Source organism: Excalfactoria chinensis, chromosome 13 (genome assembly GCF_039878825.1).
Source record: "Excalfactoria chinensis isolate bCotChi1 chromosome 13, bCotChi1.hap2, whole genome shotgun sequence".
NCBI classification, from domain to species: Eukaryota; Metazoa; Chordata; class Aves; order Galliformes; family Phasianidae; genus Excalfactoria; species Excalfactoria chinensis.
Genome location: NC_092837.1, coordinates 3,581,489 through 3,609,157, shown reverse-complemented (window position 1 = coordinate 3,609,157; position 27,669 = coordinate 3,581,489). Strand labels below are relative to the sequence as shown.

Below are 27,669 nucleotides of genomic sequence, written 5' to 3'. Positions count from 1 at the left end.
CGCAGTATTTGACAGAAAGCAGTAGAATCCCAGAACGATTACTCTAAAAACTGGTAAAGCATAGCAGGGAAAGTTTCAAATACGCAGGATTTCATAGCAAGGACATGATTTGTTACTGCAGTCCATGGAAAATATAGGAGTTATAAGTTGAAACACAGAAACTAACATCATTGTTTTTCACTGATCTGTTGAGCTGTACAGTCACAGGTCACTCTGGGCAAGGTGGATACATGTCAACTCATCACAAAAAGGTAGGCTCTCTGTACCTCCCAAGTTAATTATTCTGACATAAACGCCATTATTATTCCCCTTTCCACTGCAGAAGGAAAGTGTCAAGTTTGAGATGCGCATTCTCAGTAAGCATATGTTCTGCTCACAAAGAAGCAAAATTGCTTCTGACAGGTCCTTAACAATACCAGGCAAAGTATTTGCAGGTAGGCCAACTGTCACATACAGAAAGATGTACTCACCCCAGTGGTGAAAGGGCTCTCTATCTACACAGCACACCCTCTCAGGAAGCAGCCCAGGTCCAGGCATACCCTCCCTTCAGTGGCATCTATGAGCCCGCTCTGGGTCCAGCCCTTCTAGTCACATGCAGAGCACAGGTGCAAACAATTTGCCTGGGCCAGCTGGACCCCTTCACCAGGTGCTCAATCACCAGTTCAAGGCCGGACCTAACAGCTCCCCTAAAGCATGTCCATTCTGTTTGTAAGAAGCAGACAGTGAATTACATTTGCACAAATCTGGTCTCATATTCTGCTACTCTTTTAAACTTCATACATTTTAGGCAGATGCATCTCAGCTGTACTTTGCAATTACATTTATATTCCAGCCTTGCCTCTCTGTTGAATAAGGATTGCCTTAAGAGAGAAAGTATGCTAGTGCCTGAGTGAACTTGTAAATCACGTTTCAACTCTGTTGCTCTTCAGTCCAGATCTGCCAGAATCCAGGCACACAGCCCTCACCTTCGATTAAATCTAAAGGTAGTCATGGAATGATAATCTCCTAGGAAGCAAGTCTGAGGTGCCCACGTCCTGTTACATAACCCGGCCACTTTACTGACAGGATGCATTCATCCATTAGGTATTCCTTAAGTGTACTGTAACCCTCCTTTATGACTGTCTTACAACGTAACTTGCAGGGCCTGAATGGTTTCAGCAGGAATAAATTTATCGATCACTAATACCACAAGGAAAATCTGTCATTGCATTTGAGGTGAAGAAAATAAAAAATGCAATAGTGTAGTAATAAATTGTGGGTGAGATGGTACTTGGTTTATCCTGTAGACCTAAACAAAGAAGAAGAAAATGCCATCCCAAATGAAGTAGCTTCCCCTTAGCATTGAGTGTAATGGGTGTTATCTTGGAATAGGTCCTTGGTAGTGAGATCACACTGAAAGCATGAACCTGTTGTGAAAGTGACAACTAAATCCCACAACATCTGATACTTGACTGTCTGAGATATCTACTGGAATAAAAACTATGCAGACAGGGAGAAAAACAACCATCTTCAAGGGGGTTTAATCTAAGTGTGGTGGGAACGAAAACTCAAAGGCCTCTGGAGTTCCAAAATCCAAAAAATCCAAGCTTTCTTATTACAGCTGATTATGTCATAATCTATTAACATACAAGCCCTGTTTTGAAACAGAACTCAATGACTTTAGAACCATAAATCCGAGCGAATTAATGTCCTTTTCTACTAAAATCAAGAATAAAGTTATTTTTGTTAGCAGTTTTCTACTTTCTATCTCAACTTCGTACAAACTTGCTTTTGGTATTCCTCTCTCTAAACACTTTCTGAAGCAAATCTACCTTTATGGAATTAGCTTTGCAACATGTATCATATCTTCCTATGACACTGTGAGCCATTTGACTCATCAACTTTGTAAAAATTCATTTCTCTTCCATTTCAGTGATGAGGAGTGCTCACAATATTCCTAATTAAAGAATTCTTTATATGCTTTGTATGATTCCATTTCTTTGTCAGAACCAAAATCCTTTCATTTCATGCATTTTTACAGTATATTTCCTCTCTTCAGAGGAGCACTACTTTTGTTACTTAGAATAACTCTGAAAATCAATAAAAGCACACAGATTTTCCCTCTCATCTTTTTCAAGCTAAGCTGCCAGGACCCAGAATAAATTCATTTTAGCTCTCAGTTCCATGACCTTCTGCTTTGTACTTTAAAATTTCATTTCATTTCTGTTACTTGAGTTCTCAAGGTCTTCAAGTCCTACCTGCTTGGTATTCCAATCCTTCTGCACATTGGCCAGGCTTTCCAACTCTGCTATCAAATTTCACTGTCACATGTTCCAAATCATGGGCTAAACAAATGAAAGTGGTTAAGTAGAACAAGAAGAAAAGCAGGTGCAGAAGCACGAAGAAGCCAGAACAAAGTTCCTGAATCCATTGGTGCCAATGCTGGAACAGCATATCTCCTTCAATTCCTGGCCCTGTATTTGCTTTACCACCTCACACTGACCTCACTCTGCACTTCTGCACAGGTATGAGGATGAAATCAATCAGCTCAGACAGGTGCTATACATGAATAAAGGCCAAAATCATTTCTTCATCGAACTGTATCAGAGGCTGGTGGTCTATGTCAACAGAAACCTAATATATAATCTAATATCTTACAAATAACAGCTCATAGTTATATGCAACTATTTACCTACAATAAATTTGTGGAATTATATCTCTATCTACCTATCTATCTATATATATGTATTTCCCATCTTGTTTATTAGGCTAGCACAGCCTGAAGACATCTCAGGACATACAATGTATAGGAGTATTAATGTGATAGCCTGAACTGAAACTGCAAGCAATAAAATTCAAAGAAATGGCTTAGTTAATGCTTGGACATGGTCTAGCAACCTTCCATACATAAACATGTACCGAAACCAGTACATGTTAGTATTCTTCACTTTCAGCCTCACAAAAATTCCTCATATGGTTTGTATTACATCCTCTAAGTTCTTTTATTTTCTTCTCTATTTTTGCAGTTTAATCCATAGCTAGTTGAACTTACTACCTCATTTATGTAAGCATTAATAACGTAATAGACATAAACCCAAGCAGAATTAACAGAATTAGTGCGTTCACATAATCTTGATGAAGATACGTCTAACCCTAGGAGGAGTTTTATTTTGTGCGGAGCCTCTATGAACACAATGAGATGCTGCTGTATGACCTCTTAAGTGTATACAGATTCACTTCATATTCAGGTGCTAAATTTGCACTCAAGCTCCTCTTAAACCAACTAATCTCTCATGATAGATTTGACTGAATGATGGAGGCCTAAGCATTCCTTTTCATAGCATCAAAAGCCCATGAGTGGGAAAATGGGGTAGAAGGCAAGAATATCAAGTTCAGACCATACTTAAAGCATATCAATAGTGAGACATCACACTACTGTTGAAACTTGATGGCTGGACCATCTACAAGGTTTTCAAGAGCAAGTGCTTCACAACACATCCATCCCACGATCCTAAGTACTCATTAACAGGCTGTGCTTGTTTTAAAATTGAAGCAAGTAAATATTGCATAAATGGTTGTCAGGCCACATGAAAAGATCATATTGTGAAGTTGGTTTTTTTTAGAGAGATCCTTTGTGGCCTTTTGAAAATGTTACAGAGCACCATTACATTGTGAAACTCAGTCAGATTGAAAAGTTTAGCCTGACTATGTGGATATAACAGATTTAAAGCGAGGTTTACTTTTTGCTGCCTTTTCACATGGCTGCTGGGCTGTGAGGTGTAACTACCATGCTGTCTTTGCCCAACAGAAATACACGTCCTACAGAAAACAAAGAGAAAAGCCACAAACAAATTGTCCTCTCAAATCAGACCATATCAGACCATACCTCAACATGGCTGAGCAACCAATTGATTTTTGAAAGTAACTGAAAAAGATGAGGGAACCCCAGTTTAAAATCTTATATTCAGTTGTGTTCTATATGTTAAGAAACCACCTGGCAGAGCAACATTAATGCAGATCTACATGCAACACAAACACGTGCACACTACATGCAACAAACAGTTTAAAGTGGCCACGTCTACAGCAATCAAATCTGAGCTCCATACGTGCAGCATTTCTCCTACTGTGCATAAGGATGCAGTTATGTAGATACTTGTGCACATTACATATATTATGTGAGCTAAAACTAGGAAAGCTGCTAAAGGCAGTTATGATTGTTACTGCAACGTTGCTTCTGCTGCTTTGTAGGGTATGGCCAAGGCCCTCTGCTCTGTAGCAGCTGTTTAGTCTAAGCCAAGGAGGCATTAGCTGAAAGGCCATTTCCAAACTCCGGATTCTTGCACAAATGAGAATTTCATCCAGTAATGATGCATAGTTACAGTTTGAGAATGAAGGGAAGATAGGAAAACTGTTTCCCTGCAATTCAACAGTTATAAACGTAATACTAATCTATGCCATACATAGAGGTTAGTTAATTCTGCCACGTGTCTTCTCACAAAGCACTCTGTACGCAGTCTACCCCAAGATATCTCAGTCATGAAGCAAGAACTGCATTTCTTCCAATAACATCTCTGCGTTGCTGCAAGAAGCGTGCTGTCATTATTGCATCTTCCGTGCTGGCAGAAAGTGTACATATGCATGGCTTCATCTCTGTGCACAGAAGCTCTCACAGAAGATGATGATACACTAAAATTACTTTGGTTGAAAATATGTTATTAAAAGTTTAATTATGTATGCAAGCTTATATATTTTCTCTTTGAAAATGCTTAGAGGATGATTAGCAGTCTCTATTAATTTGCCACATAAAATGTTTCATGGGTAATCATACACAGTTATAACATGCTAGTTTTGAAGTAATTAAATAGAACTATTAAAAGAGCTGAATAGAAAGTTATGCATGATTTTGTATCACTTGCTTCTGCTTGGCAGAGGACTGGCTTAAGAGCTCTTCCTATGGGAGGGAACTTCGAGGCTTTACAGATTTCATTCCTATTTTTAAAAACTCTAAAAATGACTTTTCCAGCTGTGAAACCTTAAAACATGAAAGAATTAATATTAATGAATTGAGAATCATAGAATGGCTTAAGTGGGAAGAGACCTTAATGATCACCCAGCTCCAGAACCCCTGCTGAGGACAGGGTTGCCAACTACCTCTTCCTAAGAAGAGCAATCATGTCTGTGACAATCACACTTGGGAAAGGGGATCACAAGAGAAGTTGCAAGAACTCCAGCTTTCTTTAAATTTATCTATTTAAGCCATAAAAGGAAACAAATCTTTGAGTTCAATGAGTCTAATTTAATACAAAGTCCCAAACCGGAAGGAAAGTGTTGGAAGATGTGAAGAGACTCCTGCTATATTTTTTGTCCCTAATTAAAAATATTTTGCGATGAATTTGGAAGTTGTTCTTTCAATTTATGATTTTCAGGTGGTGCAAAATCATCACATCAAGTTGGATATAGGAACTAACATCCTCTCCTCTGCTGGCTTTTCCAGGAATCTATTACATGAGAACTTCAGTAGTCCCAAGAGGCGAATGTCATCACAGAGACTGCATGCAAATACACGTTCTGATATAACTACTGGTGCCATAGGTCTATACTTTGCTACATTGAAATTCAGTGTGCTTTTTCAGACACAGAACTACAGAAAAATACAGAGAGAATAAGCTAAGCAAAGCCAGGTAACATTTAACTACAACAACTTAAGCTTCCTTTTTGCATTGTATTGTTAAGACTAAGGAGAAAACTGCGTGACATCCAACTTTAACTTTCCAATATATTACAGAGCACCTGAGCTCCCTAAATGAGAATAAATAAATAGCAGACCACTGACATAGCAAACTTACACAACAGCGTTAACAGAACTGCCAGCCACTTACACACTCTTCCCTGTCCTACAGGCACACTGCAGCCAAGGTACACAAATCCCATCCAGCATTTAACCCCAGGCTGCCCCTGATCAGCAAAAGCAACGTTTCCCCTATCCAGCCTTAGGAACACGGAGCAGGCCTTTTTGTGTGCACTCCAACAAAGCTGCTTCAACAGACAGACAACGAAAGCAAAAGGAGCTCCAGAAACGTTGCACGCATCACGGCGTTGCATTTCCCATTCTCTGTCCTTATATCCCGACGTATCCAAACTAGTGAAATTCAAAGCTCCCTGTTAAGCAAGTGATTTGTTTTCAACAGATACATCTAGCGATGCATACTGAAGTTACGCTTATTTTCTAGGCTGAAAAGCGCCGAGCCAAAGCACTGCATCCTTCAAACATACACCGCTGCCCAAATCTCCACGATCTGAATGGACAATAAAATACTTTCTGACAAACCTACAGGCAGAAAAAAAAATCAAAACCCAACAGCAACCTTCGGTGTTTACCACCTTGTGGCTCGAGCCGGTAAATATTCCCTTCTCACAAACACATTCTTTCATCATTTACACTCAACGAGCCCCTCATGCAGCAGGCACTGAAACTTCTCTCAAAGTTCCTCCCCGAAGGAGAGCCGGAGAGCGTTATGCTTCCATAAGACTGACGTGGAGCCCCATGCATACCGAGCGATGGGGGAACCAAGAACGACAGGACTGCCTGCCCAGCTTCCAGACGGCTCCGAGCATCCTCAGCACAAGCAGCAGCACAAGCTGCATCTCTCCCCCACTCACACCTTCTAAAAGCCAGCAGCCACACACCACTGAAGACGTACAAACGAAGCGAACACGAAGTATGCGGCAAACAAAGCCGTACTTACATCCCGGAATTTGTTCCAGTACTTGTCTTTATCGTACTGCGAAACGGTGCTCAGCCATTTGTCATTGTCCAGGAAATTGCCGTGATTGCTGCTCCCCGTGACGATCTCAGGATGCCGGCTCTCCACTTGCAGGAAGCACCAGGCAGCGATGACCAACACCCCCGACATCTGCAAGCAGAGGAGAGGAGCGGGGCGTCGCGGGGGCTGCTTTCTCGAGCGGGGAAGTTTGAGGAGACCCGGCTCCGGGCTTCGCTCCCCTCGCCTTTCTCGGTAACTTCTGGCTGCGGAGACGGCAGCTCCGCTGAGACCCACCCAACCGCCCGGCCCTGAAGGGAGGGGAGCAGCGGCGAGAGCGCAGACGGAGCGCGTTACCCCGGGCCGGGCACACGCGCCAACCAAGGGCAAAGAACGCGCTGCCGAACCTCAGCAAAGCCTCCCGCGGGGGCAGCTCCGCGAACTTTGCACGCCGCGGCGTTGCAGGATCCCCTACCTCCGCGCGCTGCTGCGAGACGGAGCTCCGCGCGCCGCCGCCGCCTTCTCTTCTTCGTGCGGCTGCCGCTGCTCGGGCGGCGGTCAGAGAGGCGGCCGGTGGGAGAGCCGGCAGCTCCCGCCAGGCTCCGTCAGCGGCTGCGGGCGTGTGCGGGCGGATGCGTGCGCGAGGTCCGCGGCAGCAGCCGAGGTCTGGTGCCATCTGCGGGCAGAGCGGCGGCGGTGCGGCAGGGAGGGAGGGGCGTTGAGACGCCTCCCGCGTGCGTAACGGCCGTTGTAAGGGTGGCTGGGATGAAGACCCCCGTCTCGCATGAGGAGGGGGATCGAGCTGCCCGCGGTGCGCCCAGCGAAGCACCTGCCGGGTGTGTTGGCAGGGAAGTGGGGCAGCTCCGCCTCAGAAGATCCAGGTCTCGTGAAGAGGCAGCGGGATGGTAACAGCCTGGGGACCCGCATCTTGCTACACTCTAAAGTGTGCCAGGGCCATGAAATCGGCCTTAAAAACAAACAAACCAGCAAAGAAAGCCCAGCAAACACCAGCTGCAAAAAGCCTTGGGTAGTACGTGGCTGTTTGTGTCAACGGCCCCGTAATGTCCAGAAGTAAGGGCATCTCAAAGGCAGGACAGTTGCCCCAGACTTCTAAATTCCCTCTCCTACAACACCAAGGGGTTTCTGCTCCCACACCACATGCAGAAGGTGGGCTTTGTGCCACTCGTTGCTGCAGTATCCATCCACGAAAGCATGTGAGGTAGGCACTCCTTGGCTCCTACTGCTGAGTCTTTGTAGGGATAGGGAATACAGAAGTTGTTGTAAGAATATTGCTTTCTGTCTCCCAGGAAGCTGAACATGGGCTTAATTTTACTTTTTCAAACAGTTCGGTTAGTTTGTGTAGTGCTGTTATTATTTTTAATAATACAGGAAAGGGTCAAGTTTATTAATCTGCTGCTGCTGTATCTGTGCACTGAACCCAGAACAGTTTTGTTCCTAGGTTTGATTTGAAATACAGTTCCTAAATAACACGTAACCACAATCAAAGCCTCTGGGGCTGAAAAAAAACAATGAATGTTTATTAATTTTAACAGCAGAGAACAAGTATATACCCAGATAAGTGCCCCCCATTGCATTTTCCCCCCGATGCACATAGACTCTAATGAAAGCTACATGCCTGCAGGAGGTCAAAACATAACCCAATAAAAACAACAAATAGAAGAAAATCCAAACCAAAGCCCTGCAGACTTGGATGTAAATCTGTGCCTAACTGCCTTGCTCTGCTTTCCCTTCTGCATTGTACCATACCATTTTTTCTAAAGGCTGTCCAGCATTGCACCCTAAGATCCTTCCATTATACACAGACGTTCCTACATAAGCATTAGTTTCAGCGACAGGTAAGGATTAAAGAGTTTTCTACTGGCAGGGTGATCACAAGCTTTCTCCTTTCTTTCTTATACACAGATATAAGCTATATGCGGCTTTAGGCTACATACGGCTCTATTTGACTCACATGGACATCGCTGCACTGGAGCAATAAAGTAAAATAAATAATGAAACAACAAAATCAACTCAACCCAACCCAACCCAATCCAATCCAATCCGAACCGTCTTGTTTGCTACTCGCAAATACTCAAGGGTTGTTATGGACAAGGGACTATATCAGTGCTTACTAGTTTTATGTGGATACACTTGCTATTCCTTTCGTGATCCCACTGGAGGTTACACTAATTTAATCCTCCGCTGACTGTTTCTTCATACCATGTATTGCCAGATCAGGTTTGTGTAGAGCAGCAGAACGTTGTTCCTACTAAATCTGTAGGAGTGCTACTTTTCTGTATTTCCATCAGATCAGTCCTTTAAAACAGCAGCACAGCCGGTCAAATTGAGTCCTTTGGTGACTTTGGTACAGTTGACTTTGCTTAGTATTAATCAGGTTAATATGCTTACCATTCAAAGACCTGAATGGTAAACTACAGAATCGTTGCATATAAAGTAATTACGGTCTTACATACAGTATTTGTGTCAGAAACGCATCTTCATTCACTTAGTTACTTCAAGGCTAATCTTTCTTGATCCAGCAGAACACAGACTTTCTGTTGCACTCTGATGGGAACCTCTATCTCCTCACTGCAACGTTTCACCTCCAACCTGTTTATTATCCTTTACTAGAACCGAAATCCTAGTACAAGAATGTAAGAACTCTCTATAGTGGATAATAGTGGATAATTCAGCTTGTTGGGTATTTTGGATGTAAAAACTTCTTTGATTCCAAGTTAGCAGTACTGACGAGTTAACGCACTTACGGCTGTAAGAAGTGCCACAATATTGATTTGGGATATTATTTGCTAAGTCATTTGAGCTGTGTAAATCATTTGATCAGAAGCTGTAATTACAGCCATGCCTTGCCACACTCCCCGTGCTGCAGCATGTTCAGGCTTTAATCTGGAAACAATCTGGTGCAGAAAGCATTTCACACACACGGGATAAAGGACCAGATCTCAGTTCCAGCTATGTTTCCCATGCAGAGCAGTGCTATAGTTGTCTTACTTAATAGGGCACTTCGGGACTTTCAGTTAATACAGAAAGCCTTCAGCACCAGTATTGCAGACAACATAAATAAAGCAGGATGACTTCCCCTTAGACTAAATAAAGGATGCCTGGAAAATGAAGCCAGACACTCTTTTGTACCCTTAAGCCATACCGAACTCATCCCACATCACAGCCAGTAGCAAGCAACTGTCTACCCAGTAAAGTAAAGCCAGCAGCAAGAGCATACACGTGTCATGTAAAGGGTTCTACCTCCCCCAGTTATCTTTGCATGACAACAAGACTCACTGTTTCACCATCTTGATTGTTTCCTTACCTCTTCAGGCAGTGGCTGCAGACTTTGTTGTAGAGCCCTGAAAATCTGTGGAGGTTTATTGATGGGTTTTCCCCACCTCTTGTAAGGAGCATTTCTTCATCTTTGCTTGTTTTTAAAGCATTCACTCAAGAAAGAAAATCTTTACAGTAAGAAAGGTTTAAATTGCATTTCTGCGCTTTACTCTGTACCTTCACTACTGCATTAGGAAAATTTTGCTCTTGTAATTTAAGTGGATTTAAAAATATATCACTTTAAAAGTACACGCAGTGGCACAGACCTTGATTTAACACACCTTCGTATCTCCCGTATACCGCTGTATCTTTTTAACAGATAAGGGATTTATTTCCTCCCATGTCTCTCAGGACTGCAGATTCAGCTTTGTTAGCTCTGCTGGGCAATTGTGCAGAAAAACTAGTTTAACCTGTGCAGTAAGTGATCATTGCCTTATACAAAGCTACTGAGACACTTGTCCATTTTACAATAGACTGCAATTTAGAAATACCACAAATGCAGGTTCTCATTTGACCTCTTTATTTGCCTCTGCTCCTGACTTCTTTTCTATAGAAAACAGCCATATTTTATAGTGATGGATTCTGGAATTCTGCAAGACTTTGCTAAATGCTTGAAACAAGTATGTTGCAAGTATGTCAGCAGGCAGGAAAATTATGGTTTTCTAGCAGACAAAGTGACACTGGCTACTTTGAAGATGCTGCAGTTGGTGCAATCCTCTGTTTGTGTCCTGAACCGCTTAACCCCAACATCAGTGATTCCAGTACAAGAGAAAACATCCACTGATTGGAAAAACCCCATAGCGTGTTCTGCAACCTATTTTCTAGCACATATTAGTTATAATATCCCAGAGTAACATGAAGTACTGGCCAGTCCTGGGAAAAATAAAAGACATTCATCATTTATGGTAGAGGTGAATTAGAAACATAACGACTCAAGCAAAACAACAGTACAAATAATGGATAAATAAAGTGCTTGGGAGTGGTCTTGGGGGGCTGAGTTGTTGCCTCCTTGCAGAGCTATCTTGCCTAAAGCTGTCTAGAAGAGAAAAATACTTTTAAAACTGAAAAGACTTGAATTCTCACACACACAAAAAAAAAGTATAATCAAAATCAAAACTACATTGAAATTGAAAGACAAGATTGAGGCCGGTGCAGGCAATGTTTAAGTTCTGTCTTCTGAGGCTAATCCTTCACAATTTCCTCTGTCATCCGTAAAAAGAAACAGGTTCTTCTGAATGATGCCTCAGAGCAGAAGTCTATCCTAGGCACTGTGGGTTGTTTGCTGAAGGTTGTTATTGACTCCACAAAGAACTTGCAAAAATAAAGAAGAGGTACAGCTGTGATTACTGTCTTCGGGATGTGCACATGTATATAAAGAAAAGCACAGCACTAAACGTTATCCCACATGTATCAGTCTGTTCAAGTCCTCTCAGTTTGGCCAAGTCGTATCAGAACATTTACCAATTTAATGACTGTATTTTTATATTTAACAGATGGTTTCACTTTCTTATCTTTCTAGCGGGGATTGTCATCATGGCAAAAGCCATCTTATGTTATTTCACAGAGTACCTTGTAAAATAGAAGCCTTATTTTATAGTGTCTTTTATTACTACTGGAACTTTTACAAGGGATTCCATCACAAAAATTGGTTAGCATAAATATCATAGTGAAGAAATCTCACCATTAAATGCCAGAGTTAACTCTGCCCATGCAATCTTCATTTTCAGGTGGTAGAAGTCACTGGAATTAAATTTGTCCTCAGACTTCATACTCACCTGGAAAGAAAGACTGGTATGAAGTTTTACATCTCTGCTCAGCCTGAAAACTACGACAAGATTTGCCATTGCCAGGCAACCTTAGAAAGTTCCATAAACCATCTCTAAAGCACAGGAACAGAAATAGACGGTTGAAGATCATGTGGAATGTCACACTGACTTGTCCAGTGTTTAGCATGCTGAGACTGTTTTGAACATCTGTGAGATGCCACAGTACCAAATGATAATAAATAACTCCATTAACACAGATTTCAGGGATTAAATTTGTATGGAAGTTGGAGCATCATTAATAGCTGAAATACCAACATTAAATTTGCAGTCATGTGGAAGTTAAAGAGATCTCAGGTGTATTTGTTCTAACCCCATGGTATTCTTTTCTTCTTCTTTCTTAACTATTCCTATTGCTCCTATTTTTCATATCTTTATTTTCTTTTCTCTCTACTGAAGGCTTATGAAGTCTTCATATTTTGAGCTCCTCTTCTTTATGACCATTTCTTTCACAATTCCCTTTCTCCCTTCTGTTACTTCACTCTTACTGTCCCCCTTTTCTCTTGCTTATATAAATACATACTGAGATCTGTAAAACAAGCAGCAGCTTTCCTGGAGATTACGAATTCAGACTGAAAGAAGTGCTGCCTGATGGACAATGAGTCCCCAACTGCCCTACAACTTCATAGGCCAGGTCTGGTGTCAGCCCAGTTACGTATGGTTCACATCAGACATGAATTTGCTGACTAGAGTGAAAAGAATGAGAAAGGAGGATTTATTGAACCAAGCAATCGTCTGGCTCCTGCTAAACCCTCTTTTCATTAAAGAAGATAAAACAGAAGTATTGATGTATAAAGATGAAGACAATAAAGATGAGCCACAAAGGAGCTGTAATGGTTTGCATACTCATAAACCCTTCACAGCCTTCGTGACTCCAGTGTTTTCCTATGGGGGATAATGTTAAGAATGTGCTGGAATGCAATGCTCTCAGATAATGTAGAGAAACAATTTTCTTTCTCCCTTCCACCACACTGTAGTCATGAAGCTTAAGCTCTCTAGGGAAGCTGACAGTTCTCCTCTCCAATAACTTGAATCCTTGTGGGGGAAAAAAAATGCTGTTTTACACCATCGCCAAATCACTTGAAGTTAGTGTGTATAGACTGGAGTGTTCTGACGGGGAGGGAAGAGAGCCATTTTGTGCTGCAATAGTTGAGAGACAAAAGATGCAAAGTAAGGTCAGCATTTGCATCTGCCAGCATCCACAATGGCAGTAGGACCAATGAGGAATATGGACTGTGTGGTGCAGGTGCAGCAGTTGGGTTCTGGGTGTTTTCTCAGAGTCAGCTTCAGGCCTTAGAATACTGAAGGTAACACAGACTTGGCTATTGGCTCAAATCCACCACAGGCTGTGTATTGCTGTGTCTGTCACAGCTCAACATTCCTGCTGCTATGAACAGGCAATTCAGTGATGTGGAGAATTAGACTTGAAGTAGGTCCTTGCACTAAGGACACTGTTCTGTGAAGGACCATGGGCTGGTCAGAAAACAGACAAAAATTTAAAAGAATTCTGGACATCTTCCCCTTTTTTAAGCAACTTCTGAATTATGATAGCATGAATATAACAACAAAGAAACTCCAAACCCTAAAAGTACACTTAGGGGGAAGAATTAAAAGGGGGGAAGATTCTTTACCCATAGTGACACTTGCTTGATATGTGGAGGGTGCAAAACGTCACCCTGTGTCAGCGAGCACTGAACAGGCAAAAAGGAAGGCAGACAGACAGCACTTTATATCTCACAGTAACTGCTTTTGAAGTGCTTGATGTGCTTTCAGTTAACTCTGGCCAAATTTGAAACTGTATTAAAGGAATCTGAGGAGTACTTCACTCTGCATGGACATGAAAAATGAGTGTTAAGTTATTAAATGCAGAGCACAAAAAGAAGAGAAAGAAGAGAAGAATTCATCCATGGTCTAATGTAGCCCAAGGAGATGCAGTTCTAAGGTGTGTGAGAGGGACTGAATCCATCAAGGGAGGAGGGGACCAACACACAACTGGGAACAGAGCTCTGGCAGGGAAACTGCATAAGACCCTGAATTCAACCCAGACACAGCAATCAGAGTCTGCTAAATGAAATTCACACTACGATGTAATTTATAGAAGGTAGGCAGCGCTTTGATTCCACATGGAGCAAAAATAACCCACTGATATTTCAAGAATGGATGCTTGGGGCCACAGACATACACAGAACTAAATGTCAAAGTCCACAAAAAAGAAGTACATGAGGTAGCACACAGTACCATATGTTTGAGCTAAAATTTTGCAGATGTTTGGAAAGAAATGCAATAATAGCACCTATGTGATTTCACATGCCCTAACAGAACATGTGCTACATCAAAAACCATGACAGAGTCATTAGCAGCTGGGAAAAATTCTTCATAGGAACAGTGCATTACACTGCAGCAGAAGATAAATGGACTATCTGCCTGAGAGGAACTGAGATGTATTAATTTTAGGTAGGATTCTGGTGCACAAAATGACAAGATGACCAAAATGGTATTTTTAGCAAGATCAAAAACAGATGAAGAAACAAAAACACTGATCAAACTGAGTGGCTGTGTCTGAAGGCGTTTTAGTTGGGAGCTCACGCGTTCTGCTAGGAGTGCTAACCAAATCTACAAGGACATGAAGATGAGAAAAGAAACTGATCGCTCCTTTTGTCTGATTCCTGCTCTTGAGGATTCATAGTCACTCAGAAAACAAGAAATCCCAAACAAGTGAGGAGGGTATGTGAATATCTTCAGGGGATAAATGACAGTTCAAGTAGTAGAAGAGTTCCTCTCACTTTAATGCAGAGATTAAAAAAAAAGAAATGGACAGGATGAAAAGAAGTAAAATGCATTGCTCATTGGTTCAGCCCAAGGACAGGATTGCCCGAGATGGGAAAAATAAAACTGTTTCCTTATGAACAGACTCTGAGGAACGATTCACATAAACTGGGAAAGTTTTTCACCAAGGGACAGTAATGCCTGAAACAATAAACCTTTCTTCTCTGCGCATCATCAGGCTTTGAAAGAGGTCTGTAGGGAAGGAAACAAAGTGTAAGCAGAGGAGATGACTTTTACCAACTCTGTGTAGATTGATTAGATAATTTCTTGAAGTCTTCCTGGCCCTCTGTCTTTGATTCATTGTTCTTATTTACTCAACATCCCTTCCAAGAAAGAGGTGTGAGAAGCAGATCATCTTTATAACATAATATGAGCTCCTCATACTGGTGCTTATAGGGCTGATGAAATGAGAATAGCACTGCTCTGTATGGAACTGGTTCTGAGCTTGCAGATTTATCCTGAATTGATAATCTTATCAAAGAGTAACCAGTTTTGAAGTCTGGGACACGAGGATAAACAAAGCGGTTCTCAGATGTTTTCAGACACTTGTTGGTTCTCTTACTCTGGAGGCCACTACAGTGCAAGAACCCGGTAGCAATAAGCTCAGATAAAAAAGGAATTTTTCATCTCAACCAAAGGTTTAATATTTCTCATAAGTACTTTGGGAGCCTACAGTCAGCTCAAATTGAGTATAGACAACTTATTGCCATTGCTGGAGGGCCTGGCAAATAACCGATTATTTTTCCTCATCTACAAGTATGGGATTCTTGGCTGCATGAAGAGAGAAGTGCAACAGAGCAAAGTGCTGAGCTTGATTACATACGGGTTCCCCTAAATTCAGTTCACACAAAACAAACCATGTGACCTCAGATGAAGTACGACTTGCACGCTCCAAAGCTACAGGTGAGATCCCCCTGAAGAAAGGAATTAATTCCACAAGCACAATTCAGGCCTGCATGTTTCAGACTCACATACTGTTGTTAAGGAGACTATTACATTATTGAAGGGTCAACAAGAGTAGTCACTAAAGCTGCATAGGAAAATGTGCGAGGATGTACACAAGCGTGAAGTGTAATAGTCTGGGAGATGGACTGAAGCCTGGCCTCAGATGAAGCACAAACCATACAACGTTGTCATGTAGGCCAGTAATAGACACCATGCTGCCTGAAAGAGCCTATTAGGAGACAATCATCATCATACTGATGCCACATAAAAGGAGCTGCCTGTCCTCTGCTGTCATCTTCAACAGAAGGATTTAACAGTGATGGCTTGAAAAGAGCTATATTATATTCTGTCCCTCTCTGCAGCTTTCTTGCAAGATGCTACAATTAAACAGATGATCCTGTGTCTCAATTTATTTTTTTAGACATGTAAATTCTGACAAGCTCGATAGGCTGTTTACTATGTGCAATTTTAAGCTACCAATTTTAAACGAGACTTCAGAATCCTGACCACTATATCTTATTATTTGTAGAACAAACCATCACCAAGTGCAAGTGCCAAAAGAACCACAAACCCATTGAGACACACTGGAGTTGTTTCCACACTCCACAGTACAATTTATAAATAGTTCTAGCAAAAGATAAGTCATCATTTTATTCAACAGTAGACAGAAAACCTGATGCTTGTATGGTCAAAAGCTAAAACTGAAGTTGTAGGCACAAAGCTAAGAAGTCACAAGAAGATGGTGTTAAACCAGCACTATGGCTTGGGTCCCATTTATCCACAGCACTCAACTGAGACATCTCTGCCACTAAATCCCCCGAAGAAGAAAATAAGAGCACTAAAATCTGACTTTTTCTTTACATTTGTAATTTGGTTTCCTTTATTAGTGATAAATGCAAACTCTTATATTTCATCCCCAAATACAACAACTGTGTAGTTAATTCCAAATATTTACATCTTGGTTTATGCCCAGTAAATATACATCAACAAATTCAGCAGGAGCAAAATGCTAAGATTACATGGGAAAGCAATAAGTCATTTATTTTTTTCCTAAACCTGGTGGGAAAAGTGCAGTTCCTTCAAATGGTGGTAAATCTGCATCAGGTGCACTAACATTACAGCATCGGACCATGAGTTATCACAGGAAAATCATTACTTGCCACCTTTGTAAATAAAGATAAGGAGTGAAACAGGGCAAAATATAAGGAATAAGCAAAATTTCTGGAGAGAGAAAGATATTAAGACTCAGCACTCAAAAATCAAAGACCTCGAGGTTTCCCCGCGGAACACTTACGGTTTATGCTCGTGGTTTTCATTCAACTTGCACTTCTATTAAATAAAGATTAGATATTAATTTTGCTTTTTTTGCAGAGACTTTGTATAAAAACTTCAGAGAATTCAGTGCCTCTGTGCTGAAAAAAAGATTTTAGAAGTTTCTGTTGAGTTAAACAGTGTGAATATTCCGTCAGTTTTGCATTTATTGGCCTGAATGTGTCTGCTTTTATTTATACCTCTTCATAGAATAATTCATTCAGTTATTTGCATGATTACTCAAAAGGGGATGTCTGGAAGAGCAATGAGACCAAGGCCAAAGCTCAGCCTTCACAGTCTGGCCTATCTGGAAATGTTCTTCTAGATTGCCTGACAGGCAAAAATATGAAGTATTTGACAGAATGGTGATGCAGATCTGGTAGCAGGGTAAGCTAGGGTGGAAAGAACACTGCAGAGATATAATCTAGGGAGTACTTTTCCTGCTCTGTTTGTGGTGGAACATGTAAACGGTACATCTGTAGTAGGTGTAGTTACAAGAGTTGGTGTATGGAAGTTAATGGTTGAAGAAAAAGCTGTAAATATTTATTCAAGCATTTGAGGCACTGCCCATTGAAAAGTAGGTAGTGAGAAATCAAGTGTGAGTGTTAGGATTGTCTTCTTTAGAACTTCTGATTACCTGGTGAAAGGCACGTGCAGCCCAGGCCTGAAACTGGTATATGATACAACTCAGGGAGTGATCAAGAAAGTGAAATACAAAATGGACATAATGTGAGGTTTTACACCAATGATGAAAAATGGGGGGAAAAGGGTCCTAAAGACAAGAATCTGCAGTATTTTAGTTAATTCTACCAAAAAAAGAAAAACAAAAAAAGGCCGTTTTAGAAATGCTCCACTGTCTATTTTCACTACGTACTGGAATAACTTGTATCTTCCTAAAAGCAAAGTACATGTTCTTGGAAGACAGGTTTTAAAATGTTCCTTACATCAATCGTAAATATTACGAAATGGGCACTAGATTCTTTGATGAAGAAAAATAGAGCATGAAAGAAAATAATTCATAGGCAATGTAACAAATTAATACCTTGTTTGAAGTCTATCAAGAATTATGAGTTAAAATTATATTTCAAATTCAGTTTAGAAAACTGTCTTATAAAATGAAGTTTAAGATAATTAAAATGAATCAATTTGAGTTCTCGAGGGCCCAATTTTTAAGAGTTTTTAAAACTCAAATCATTCCATAAGAATGAAGAAGGGTTTGAAGGTGGTAGCACCACCACCCAGCACCTAGATCTTTGGAAACTATAGGAAAAGTACTGACCACTTTCTCTCCTGCATGGATGAATCAGGGTCTAGGGAAGGAGAGAGACAGGAAGAGCTCTGGCTTAATAAATATAGCATGAATATAAATAAGTGTTGTCTAGCACTAGGATCTAATAGACTGCAGTCAACTCCCAAAGGAAACATTGCTTGAGACTCTTAAGAACAGGATGATTAAGGCGTTGGTGAATATACACAGGGGAGCTATCCTGCAGTGGCAGAGAAATGGGTTAGAAGACAAAACAGGTAATTTCTAGCAACTTCAAGGCATGGAATTCCATCCTCAGCAGCCATTCAGAAAACTCCAGAGAGGAAAGGTTATTTCCTATGTACATAAAATAATCTTGTATGGGAAGAAGAAACTCCTGTATTCAGCATATAAATGCACACAGTTGTTTGATCTTAATGCAGAATGTAAATAAACAGTGACAGAGATGCTTAAGATATACACATAGTAGCTGACAAGGAATTGCCCTCACTGTATCTGAATACAAAATAGGATGTGGCTGTCTCTGTATTACATTCCTTTCGATTTTCAAGTTTTTCTACAGCCTTTATAGGCTGAACAATTGTTGTAATTTATTTACTTTTAGCACTGACCAATGCCAAGGATGCATTTACATCTGATCCTTTAATCCAAATGGATTTCTTTAACAATTATAATCTGCGTTTAAAATAAAAAGTTTCGATATTGTGACATTCAAAAAACAACCAAAGGTTTTCACTGGTTATAAGCAGTGAGGAAATAATGTATTATTCAAGCTCCAGAGCTCGCTTAATGCAAGATCAATTTTGTTAAGTGTTGCTTAGCAATGGATTATGAGTGCAGATTCTGAATATTAATGCAAGATGGGTATGGCAGCAGTTCCTGTGAACTTATAAAAGGGAAGGATTTTCCTGGGGAACCACAGGCAGATGAATACCTACAGAGTTCCATAAACAATGAGGCCTCATGTCTTCTGCATCCCTTGCATCATTTATTGGCAACCAAAACACATAGCAGGAACCTTTGGATCATCTCTGTTGTTTTCCAGGTATGCCCCCAAAATGTTGGCAGTTTGCACACAATCCCTGGGGCAGGCAGCAAGACTCTACAGTGACACAGTATCAAATCCAAACAGCAGTGTCCAGTTTTGGTAACAGCCCATGAGTTTCAGGGAGATGTGAGAGTTTGATAATGCTTTGTATCCATAATGCAATATGTCAGTGCATTTATATCCATTATATATAAGAATTTTACGTCCTTATAGAAAATGGTGATGTAGTTCTTCCTCATAATTAGTTCAAAGACTTTTTACATCTTGGCATTTGGGTGTCGTTGTCATTTTTGTCACTGTTATAATATTAAGTACCCACCACCTCATGCAGAAAAATCCTGTATAAATTTTATCCTGCATTTTACTTTTATGTGGTCTGTAGATGAGATGGGAAGTGGGAGAGACTCTGGGAATCGTGAACTGATGGAGAGCAATTCAGGCACAGGAGCTGCAGATCCACAGCAGATTTGCACCTGAAATCAAACTTTCAGGGCTGGTTTGCTGTGATTGAGATTCCTTTCACAAACCGAATCTACTGTCATGCATTTGAGAACAGTCTGCTCTGATAACGCTTTAAAAAAGCACTAACAATGTTTCTTTGTTCTAAATATAGACCCTTCTATATTAAAGGTTGCAGTACAGTTTGTAATACACATTGCAACTTTAACTACAGCTTTGGCAAACCCTGGGGATGGCAGAATATCATTCTGACCTGCTAAATGAGATACATTCTCTGTTTTTATAATAAGAAGTTATTTGAATTTCTTGGGTTTTGTGGGTTTTTTTCCTACATGAAACAGCAAGCATTTTTATATTACACTATTATTAAAAGTTCCTGCATATTTTTCTCACCCTGATTTTATTAACTACTATTTATTTTGCCTGTTCACAAACTTGATCATGTAGAATAAAGCATATTTAGACCTTTGTTCTGGAAGACATCGAATTTATCTCACTTCTCCCAGCATCTGTCTGCATGACTCTGTTGGGACTCTGATGTTATTTTCCTAGATCTGTCTCCTGTAATGACATAAATTTACAAGAGCAAATTTATTTGACTCAGATTGCTGTCCACTTTTTGCGAACAGGTTCTGCCTAACAAAATAATAGCTTTTCAAGTGTATTTCTTCTTTATTCTCAACCTTCCGTGTGATTTGAGTCATCTTACTCGTGTGTTTTTCTCCCCTCAGACTCAGTTTTATTTCCTACATCTCACTTTCTTTAAATGTAATTTTAAATGAATTACCAATGTTTTCATGTATCTCTTTAGGGAACTGAGAAGAAAAATATACGGATTTGTAGGTGTGAGATGATCCTTGCATTGCTTTCAAGTAATAATTAGACTGTAAACTTTGCAGGACAAGGACAGGCTCATAGTCTACATCTGTTAGAGCAATGTGTTCCAGAATCTGACCGTTGTCTTCAGCCATAATGTAAAAAATAATTGCTAGCATTTATATCGTAACATCAGCTAGGGATTTCACAGTTCATACATAAAATATGAGACGGTTCTCTCTAGATCCTTAATAGCAGGAGTTAGTTCAGCATAGTGCTTAAACATAGATGTGACCTTGTGAGTAAACCTATGGGGAACTTAGAAAATCCTTTGGTATTGCATTGAAGTTCTTCCTCTCTAACTTGGTAGGGTGTTTAAGAATCCAAAAAGAGAAACAGGCCTTTAAAATACATTCGGCAAACAGCCATATTGATAGTAACTTTGTTCTTTAGCAGGGAAGAGAATAACTTGCTCTTCAATTCTGGAAACTGTTTACTAATAGTAAAAATCAGACAAACATGATACGGTATTGCAATCCAACCATTAGTGATGAACTTATTCCAAATTCTGCTTTGCCAAAATGTTGAGCAATTTGTGCTCAGGAACTGAACAAAGCTGGCTGCCCAGCTTCAGAGAAACTTGACTGCTCATGACCAAGACATTCTGACTACTCAGGTTTAGGTAAACAGCAGAAATCTGCCAGGCTGCTTTTTCCTACTTTCCTGATCGGTAAACTCTAGATAGCATCTATTTTCTCTTCCACTGTCATGCACTTACATATGGGGCTGTTCTTTCTGTTGTTCTGTTGCCAGAGAGATGATTCATTCACTTGTTGAACGACAAATGTTTGCAATGAAATGATCACCTACCTACAGCACAGTTCCTGACTTCCAAATTCAGCCCTGCTCTACAATTAGCATTCCCTGCCTCTTTAGTTCCAGCAGTGATTGCTGTGATACAGCTACGTACAGTAAATTTAATAAACCTGGGCCAAAGCAATGCTGAATATGACTACGGGCCAGGCTGTGCACCTACAAAAAATCCAGTCAGCTCTAATTCTGGAATTCATATTTACAGTGTGAGACACTTTATTCCAGAAAGCAGCCTCCCTGAAGTCACTGTCTGTACTCCTGTGGTGAATATTGCTAAGTGAATATGAAAAGGGCTTGATTTTTCTTTAAAAGGTATGCAAGTAGCTGAGACAGATAGTGAAAAAACAGTCTCTAAAATTACTAAATGCTACGACCTTTAAATATACCTGTCAAATTAAGAGTGCATCACATTAAACTTGCACATAATCAGACTGGATTGCAGGGTCAAACCTGTTATTCAGCCTGCAGTCTGCAACAATTCTGTTCAGAATTTCATCTCAGTGTATGAGACGTATGTATTTCATTGCACCCATTGGCCAGAGAGCTTCATTACACAGAGCTGCCACTCTCAGTGCTCCCTCATCACACTCCATGCTTTCATCTTATTTCTGTTAACCCGGTAACTTGATGTATATAAACAGCTTTCAGAACCAGAATGAATCAGTGCCAGTTCCATTCTTTACCAACACGCTGCTGTAACAAATGCCCTAGTATATACGGTCCGTGCCTAACAAATCGATGTTATGTTTTGCCCTTTTTCATCTTAGATGGAGAACCACGTTTTGTTGTTGTTCTTTTTTTCTGAGTCATTTGCTTTACACGTTCCTGCAGTTCTCATGTATTGAAGTGTTGGTATACACCTCTACACCCCAGAAGTAATAAATGAAACAGGTTTGTTCTGCACAGAAACTGAGGAACTTTTTGACTGCTTTCAGGAGGAGCTACTTCCAGTCTCAGACTGGCTGCTGAGAAGAAGTGATTAATTAGCACATAAATCACATGAAATGTGCTGTGCACTTGTCTTATGTCAGAGTAGGTGCTTAGAGCCAACCTTTTATTCAGCCATGTCCAAATCCACAGTGATCCTTTAACATCAAGGAGAAGGTATTAAGTAATCCTTCATCAAGTCGTCACGTCTTCATCAAGGCTTGAAGAGAAGGCACCAAGCTAAATCCCAGTGACACTGGTTAGTGGAGGGGCTTCTGCTAAATCAGATCCTCTGCTGTATGAATACGGATTTGGTAGCTTACAGCTATATCTTGCAGTAATGAAGGCTAATTCAGGAAGAAACTCTCCCGTACCACAAGAATGCCTTTTCTATTAGAGGATAATCTTTAGAAGAGTCTCATTATCCCTGAGCTGCTGAAGGAATAGGTGCAAGAAACAAGGCTGGATGCTTTCAGTGAGGAAAAGAATTAAAAGATTCCTTTCTTGAAGGGAACAAGCCATCTATTATACCATTACTCCAGGCTGGATTATCAGCGTGTATAAGAAGTCACAATATATAATTAAAATCAATAGAGGTATGCTGATTTACATCTAGTAAGGATCTAGTCTGCTTCAAGCATCCAAATCCCAGGTGGAGCTAGGAGGTAATTTAGATAAGAACCGCCAGCTTCTCTAAGAGCTGACATAACTGATTTCTGAGGAAAGATATGCAGAGCTTTTCTAAAGGATGTCTCACAATATTCAGGGCACAGTATGATAGGAAGGCTCTGTCACCTGTAAGAATTTGTTTCCTTAGAAAGGGAGTGTATCAAGAGGGGAAAAAAGAGGGATGAAACTGAATGATAGGCAAAATTCAGAAGGGATAAATTAAAAGGAATGAGAGTAAATGTTTTCAGCAGCTACAGTGGAATAGCGTGGAATAGTTTTGCTAAGGATAAAATGAAAATATGTGGTTATGACAGCATGAAACTAGATGCAGGTACATTAAACTTTAATGGGAATTTTCTACCTTCCCTTTATCATATGGAATTCTATATGATACAGTATTTTGCTTACAAAGTATTCTTATCCAGACTGGTACCAGTAGCTGCTAACAGGATTGAAAGTGCATTTTCAAGTTTTGCTTGGATTGTTTTGCAGGTAGACCCTGTAGTTAAGCCCAGAGGAGATAAAGAAGCAAATATTGGCTAATGCTCATTAATCTCTCTTCATAGAATAAAAGAATCATAGAGTGACCTGGGTTGAAAAGGACCACAGTGCTCATCCAGTTCCAACCCCCTGCTACGTTCAGGGTTGCCAGCCACCAGCCCAGGCTGCCCGGAGCCACATCCAGCCTGGCCTTGAATGCCTCTAGGGATTGGGCATCCACAACCTCCTTGGGCAACCTGTTCCCGTGCATCACCACCTTCTGGGTGAAAAACTTCCTCCTAAGATCCAACATAAACCTCCCCTGTCTCAGTTTAAAACCATTCCCCCTTGTCCTACCACCCTCATAAACAATCATTCCCCCTCCTGTTTAAATGCTCCCATCAAGTACTGGAAGATGGCAATGAGGTCTCCCTGGATCTGAGTGGATTTCTCTGGACCTGCTCCAAGAGCTCCACATCCTTCCTGTGCTGGGGGCCCCAGGCCTGGTCACGGTGCTGCAGATGGGGCCTCACAAGTGCCAAGTAGAGGGGGACACTCTCCCTGCTGGCCACCACTTTTTTAATGCAGCCCAAAGCACAGTTGACCTTCCGGGCTGCAAGCACACACTGCTGGCTCATATCCAGCTTCTCGTCCACCAGGACCCCCAGATCCCTCCCCGCAGGGCTGCTCTCAAGGAGATCTTCCCCCAGTTTGTATAAATACCTGGGATTGTCCCAACCCAAGTGCAGCACCCTGTACTTGTCCTCATTGAACCTCTTTAGGTTCACATTGGCCCACTTCTCCAGCCCGTCCAGGTCCCTCTGGATGGCTTCCCTTCCTTCCAATGTATCGAGAGCACCACTCTGCTTGGTATCATCCGCAAACTTGCTGAGGGTGCACTCAATGTCATTGTTTGCATCACTGATGAAGATGTTGAAGAGCACCGGTCCCAGCACTGACCCCTGAGGGACACCACTCCTGACCGGTCTCCACCCTGGCACAGAACCATTGATCACAACCCTTTGGCTGTGTCCAGCCAGACAGTTCCTAATCCACTGTACAGTTCATCCTTCAAATCTACACCTCTCCAATTTAGAGAGAAGGATGTGGTGAGGGACCATGTCAAAGGCTTTGCAGAACTCTTGATACGAGTGTTTCATTGCCATTGCTACAAAAAGCAAATTGCTGAAAGGTGAGAGTGCACACTACCTCAGCACACATCCAAAATGCTGTATTTGTTAGAAACTTGAGCAAGAAAATATAATGTTTTGTTTTTTCTACCTGATGCTACAGGGGCTGAGGAAATGGAAAGCAAACTCCAAACATTTATTTGTGCATCTTTACCATCATCACACCGTTAGAGCCAGTAAAGAAAAAGAAAGTGTGAAATCTCACCTCAAGTCCTTGATTCCCCATTGCTATTTCTCATCAGAGAGACATGTGGATGGGAGTGATAAGGAATAGGATATAAATCACATCAGCTCTGTAATTAAACAATTGAAATGGGTATATCTGAAAAGCAATTGCAGCTTCATGGCAAGCATGGAGTTAAACAGAAAAGAGAAGTTATAAAGGGAGATGGACAAAAGTCAGAAGAGAAAAATGTTAAACTGAATTGAGATTTAACTAGAAGTGGTGAGATAAAAGCAAGATATGGACCTGGCTGTATAAATCCAGTAGTTACTTGAAACAGAATGCCTGAGAGTGTTTTACTAGAATTGGACTTTTAATATAAAAGCAGGGGCTATTTAATAAGTATTCCTCCTAAAGACTCAAAGTGTCCTCTGTCTGTGTAGGCTGCATTCCAAGGTTATTGGAAGAACTGTTGCTCTGGGCTGAACTCAATTTAGCACATGCTTTTTGTGTGGCGAGTGGATGTGAAAGGGGCTCAGAAACACAAATCTCTGCGTTCTGAATGTGAAATGAACTTTTGTTGAAGATCTTGCAAACCTCAGCTCCAGCTGCACAGTGCTGCTACAGCCAAGCAAGAAAGGATGATGCATTTGTGTCTATTTGAACTTTTTATTCATCATTAGATCCTGCAGCCATACACCAAACAGGATGATATAAGAAACTGAGCCCTTGTATATTTAATGACTTTAGTATGCTGTTTAACATGAGATTTTACAAGTGTAAAACCTCTTAATGTAAGAAAATACAGTATGCCCAAGAGATTTTTAATCATGGTTATGATCAGTGAAACTTCCAGCTCTGCAGACATAAGGTGAGAAAGGCCATGAACTGGAAGTCACAACTCATTGCTAGGATCCACAGCAATAAATGCCATTTCTCTACAAAGGCAAAAAATCAAATCTCAGCATCGTCAGAACACCTGGTATGGCACATGGATGAGACAATTGGCAGGAAGGCCTATCACATACCTGCCCTACAATATTTGCACGCATTTCTCTAACAGGAGATCAAACTCTTCTCCCAGCCCTGTTAGCTTTTGTTCAGATTGCTCAAGAACCAGAGATGTAAAGAGGATGACAATGAAATGGTTACCACCATACTGTGCCATCTAGTGGTATTCTTGCTCCAGTTAAACTCTCCCACATAGGGAAGTTCTGTGACCCATCACAGATGGCATCAGTTCAACCAAATAAGAATTCACCACAGAAGAGACAGAGGAGGACATTTGATGTTGGCCCAGTGCACAACATACACACTAACAAGCTGTTCAGAATTAAAACTTGCTCTTATCTTTACACACACTGTCATTAGCAAAGAAAAGACCAGTTTGATATTATCTAGAAATCAATTACATGAAAAAGAAAAAAGTGAAAATTGAATTGTTTAAATACTCTTGACAACCACTTGGATTAAAGGTTAATGTGTTTCACATGTACTCCATTCCCCCCGCTCTGTCTCTTCCCCCAGGAACACCCAGAGCATATGTAGTATTTTTCCTTGTTTTACCTTTGCCAGAAAACGAGAGGGGAATGATGGGCAAAGTTCCCCTAATGCGACAACAAAGGCAGTATCTGATGCTTTTAGCTTATCCCAGAGTTGTGGTTATTGTTTACTTAGCTCACTAGGGTCTATAGCTTATTGACATTATAGTCTCCTGTTCACCTCAAGCACACATCCTAATCAACTCTTGTTACAGTCAAGTAAGTGGCTGGAGGCAGCTCCCCTGAAAATTCATTGGTTTTAGATCCGTTTCTATATAATCAGAGCTCCTGTGTCAACACTTATAGGAAGATTGTTTCAGCAGCTAAGTTGTTGTGGAGCTGGTATATTGCTTCCTGATCAAATCTCACAAAATCAGAATTACCCCCGTGGCCAAGAGTGTCTGGTAGGAAACTAGGAGTGCAGCAGATCTTGCACAGGTTTTGTCTTCAACTGCTCTTTCCTGGCTCTTGGTCTAGGACTATCAGGTCATTTTCTCCAGCCTTTGCCTTGAGCAGATGCTCCTGTCCAGTTGCACACATTTCTGAGATGCTTCATATGGAAGGGGCCCAGAGGATTACGATGTAATACTGCCTGGAGTCAACAGGGATCAACATTATAGTATACAAGCTAGGATTTGTATGTGCTGCATAAGCTATAAGAACAATCTCTTTTCCTTTCTCCCAAGCTTTCCAAGATATTCCTTCTCCTGTAGACATTGATCTTTGAATAGCTTTCCTGTGCCAACTCCTGTAAAAAACAGTCCAGTTCTGCTACAGAGTGTGTGCAAGTTGTGTAGATGAGTAACCCATCAGCTTGTAGGTACTGTGTTAACTATGTAGAGAATAACATGGAATTATGAGGCAGTCACACTCATGATTGTTAGAGCCCAAGGTAATAGACGTGATTACCTACCACACTTCTGAGCATGCACCAATCTCTGCGTTAACACACCTGAAGGTATTTTCTGTAGGACTGGTGCATCTCAGTGTTTAGATCAATAAAAAGGTTCTTACATTCAGTACTTGTGTTTTTTTATGCGTGAAATTGTACTGAGCTTCCTTTGCTTTGCCTTTGTGTACACACATTATAAAGAGAGAGAATATTCACTGGAATTTTAAGTACTTCATTCACTACAGTTAACTTATGGAAATCCAAACTAGGCAGCACTGGGGAAAAACTTCAAATTCTGAGAGTTTCAAATCAAAAGGAGATTCCTGTGTTAGGAGTCTGCTGGAAGAATTCAATGTGTGGAAG

The 27,669-nt window shown here is 40.9% G+C and overlaps 1 protein-coding gene across 1 annotated transcript in view; it reads right to left on the bottom strand.

Moving 5' to 3' along the window:
• The window catches only part of SPOCK1 (SPARC (osteonectin), cwcv and kazal like domains proteoglycan 1), a 261,044-nt gene extending 253,578 nt beyond the window's left edge, over positions 1 to 7,466 (bottom strand). Inside the window, exons 1-2 of the mRNA XM_072348664.1 lie at positions 7,216 to 7,466; positions 6,726 to 6,893 (exon numbers count right to left, since the gene is read on the bottom strand). Of these exons, the coding sequence (XP_072204765.1) occupies positions 6,726 to 6,893; positions 7,216 to 7,416 (369 nt within the window). The 5' untranslated portion in view covers positions 7,417 to 7,466. The remainder of the gene's footprint in view (positions 1 to 6,725; positions 6,894 to 7,215) is intronic.
• Between the last annotated feature and the right edge of the window lie 20,203 nt (positions 7,467 to 27,669).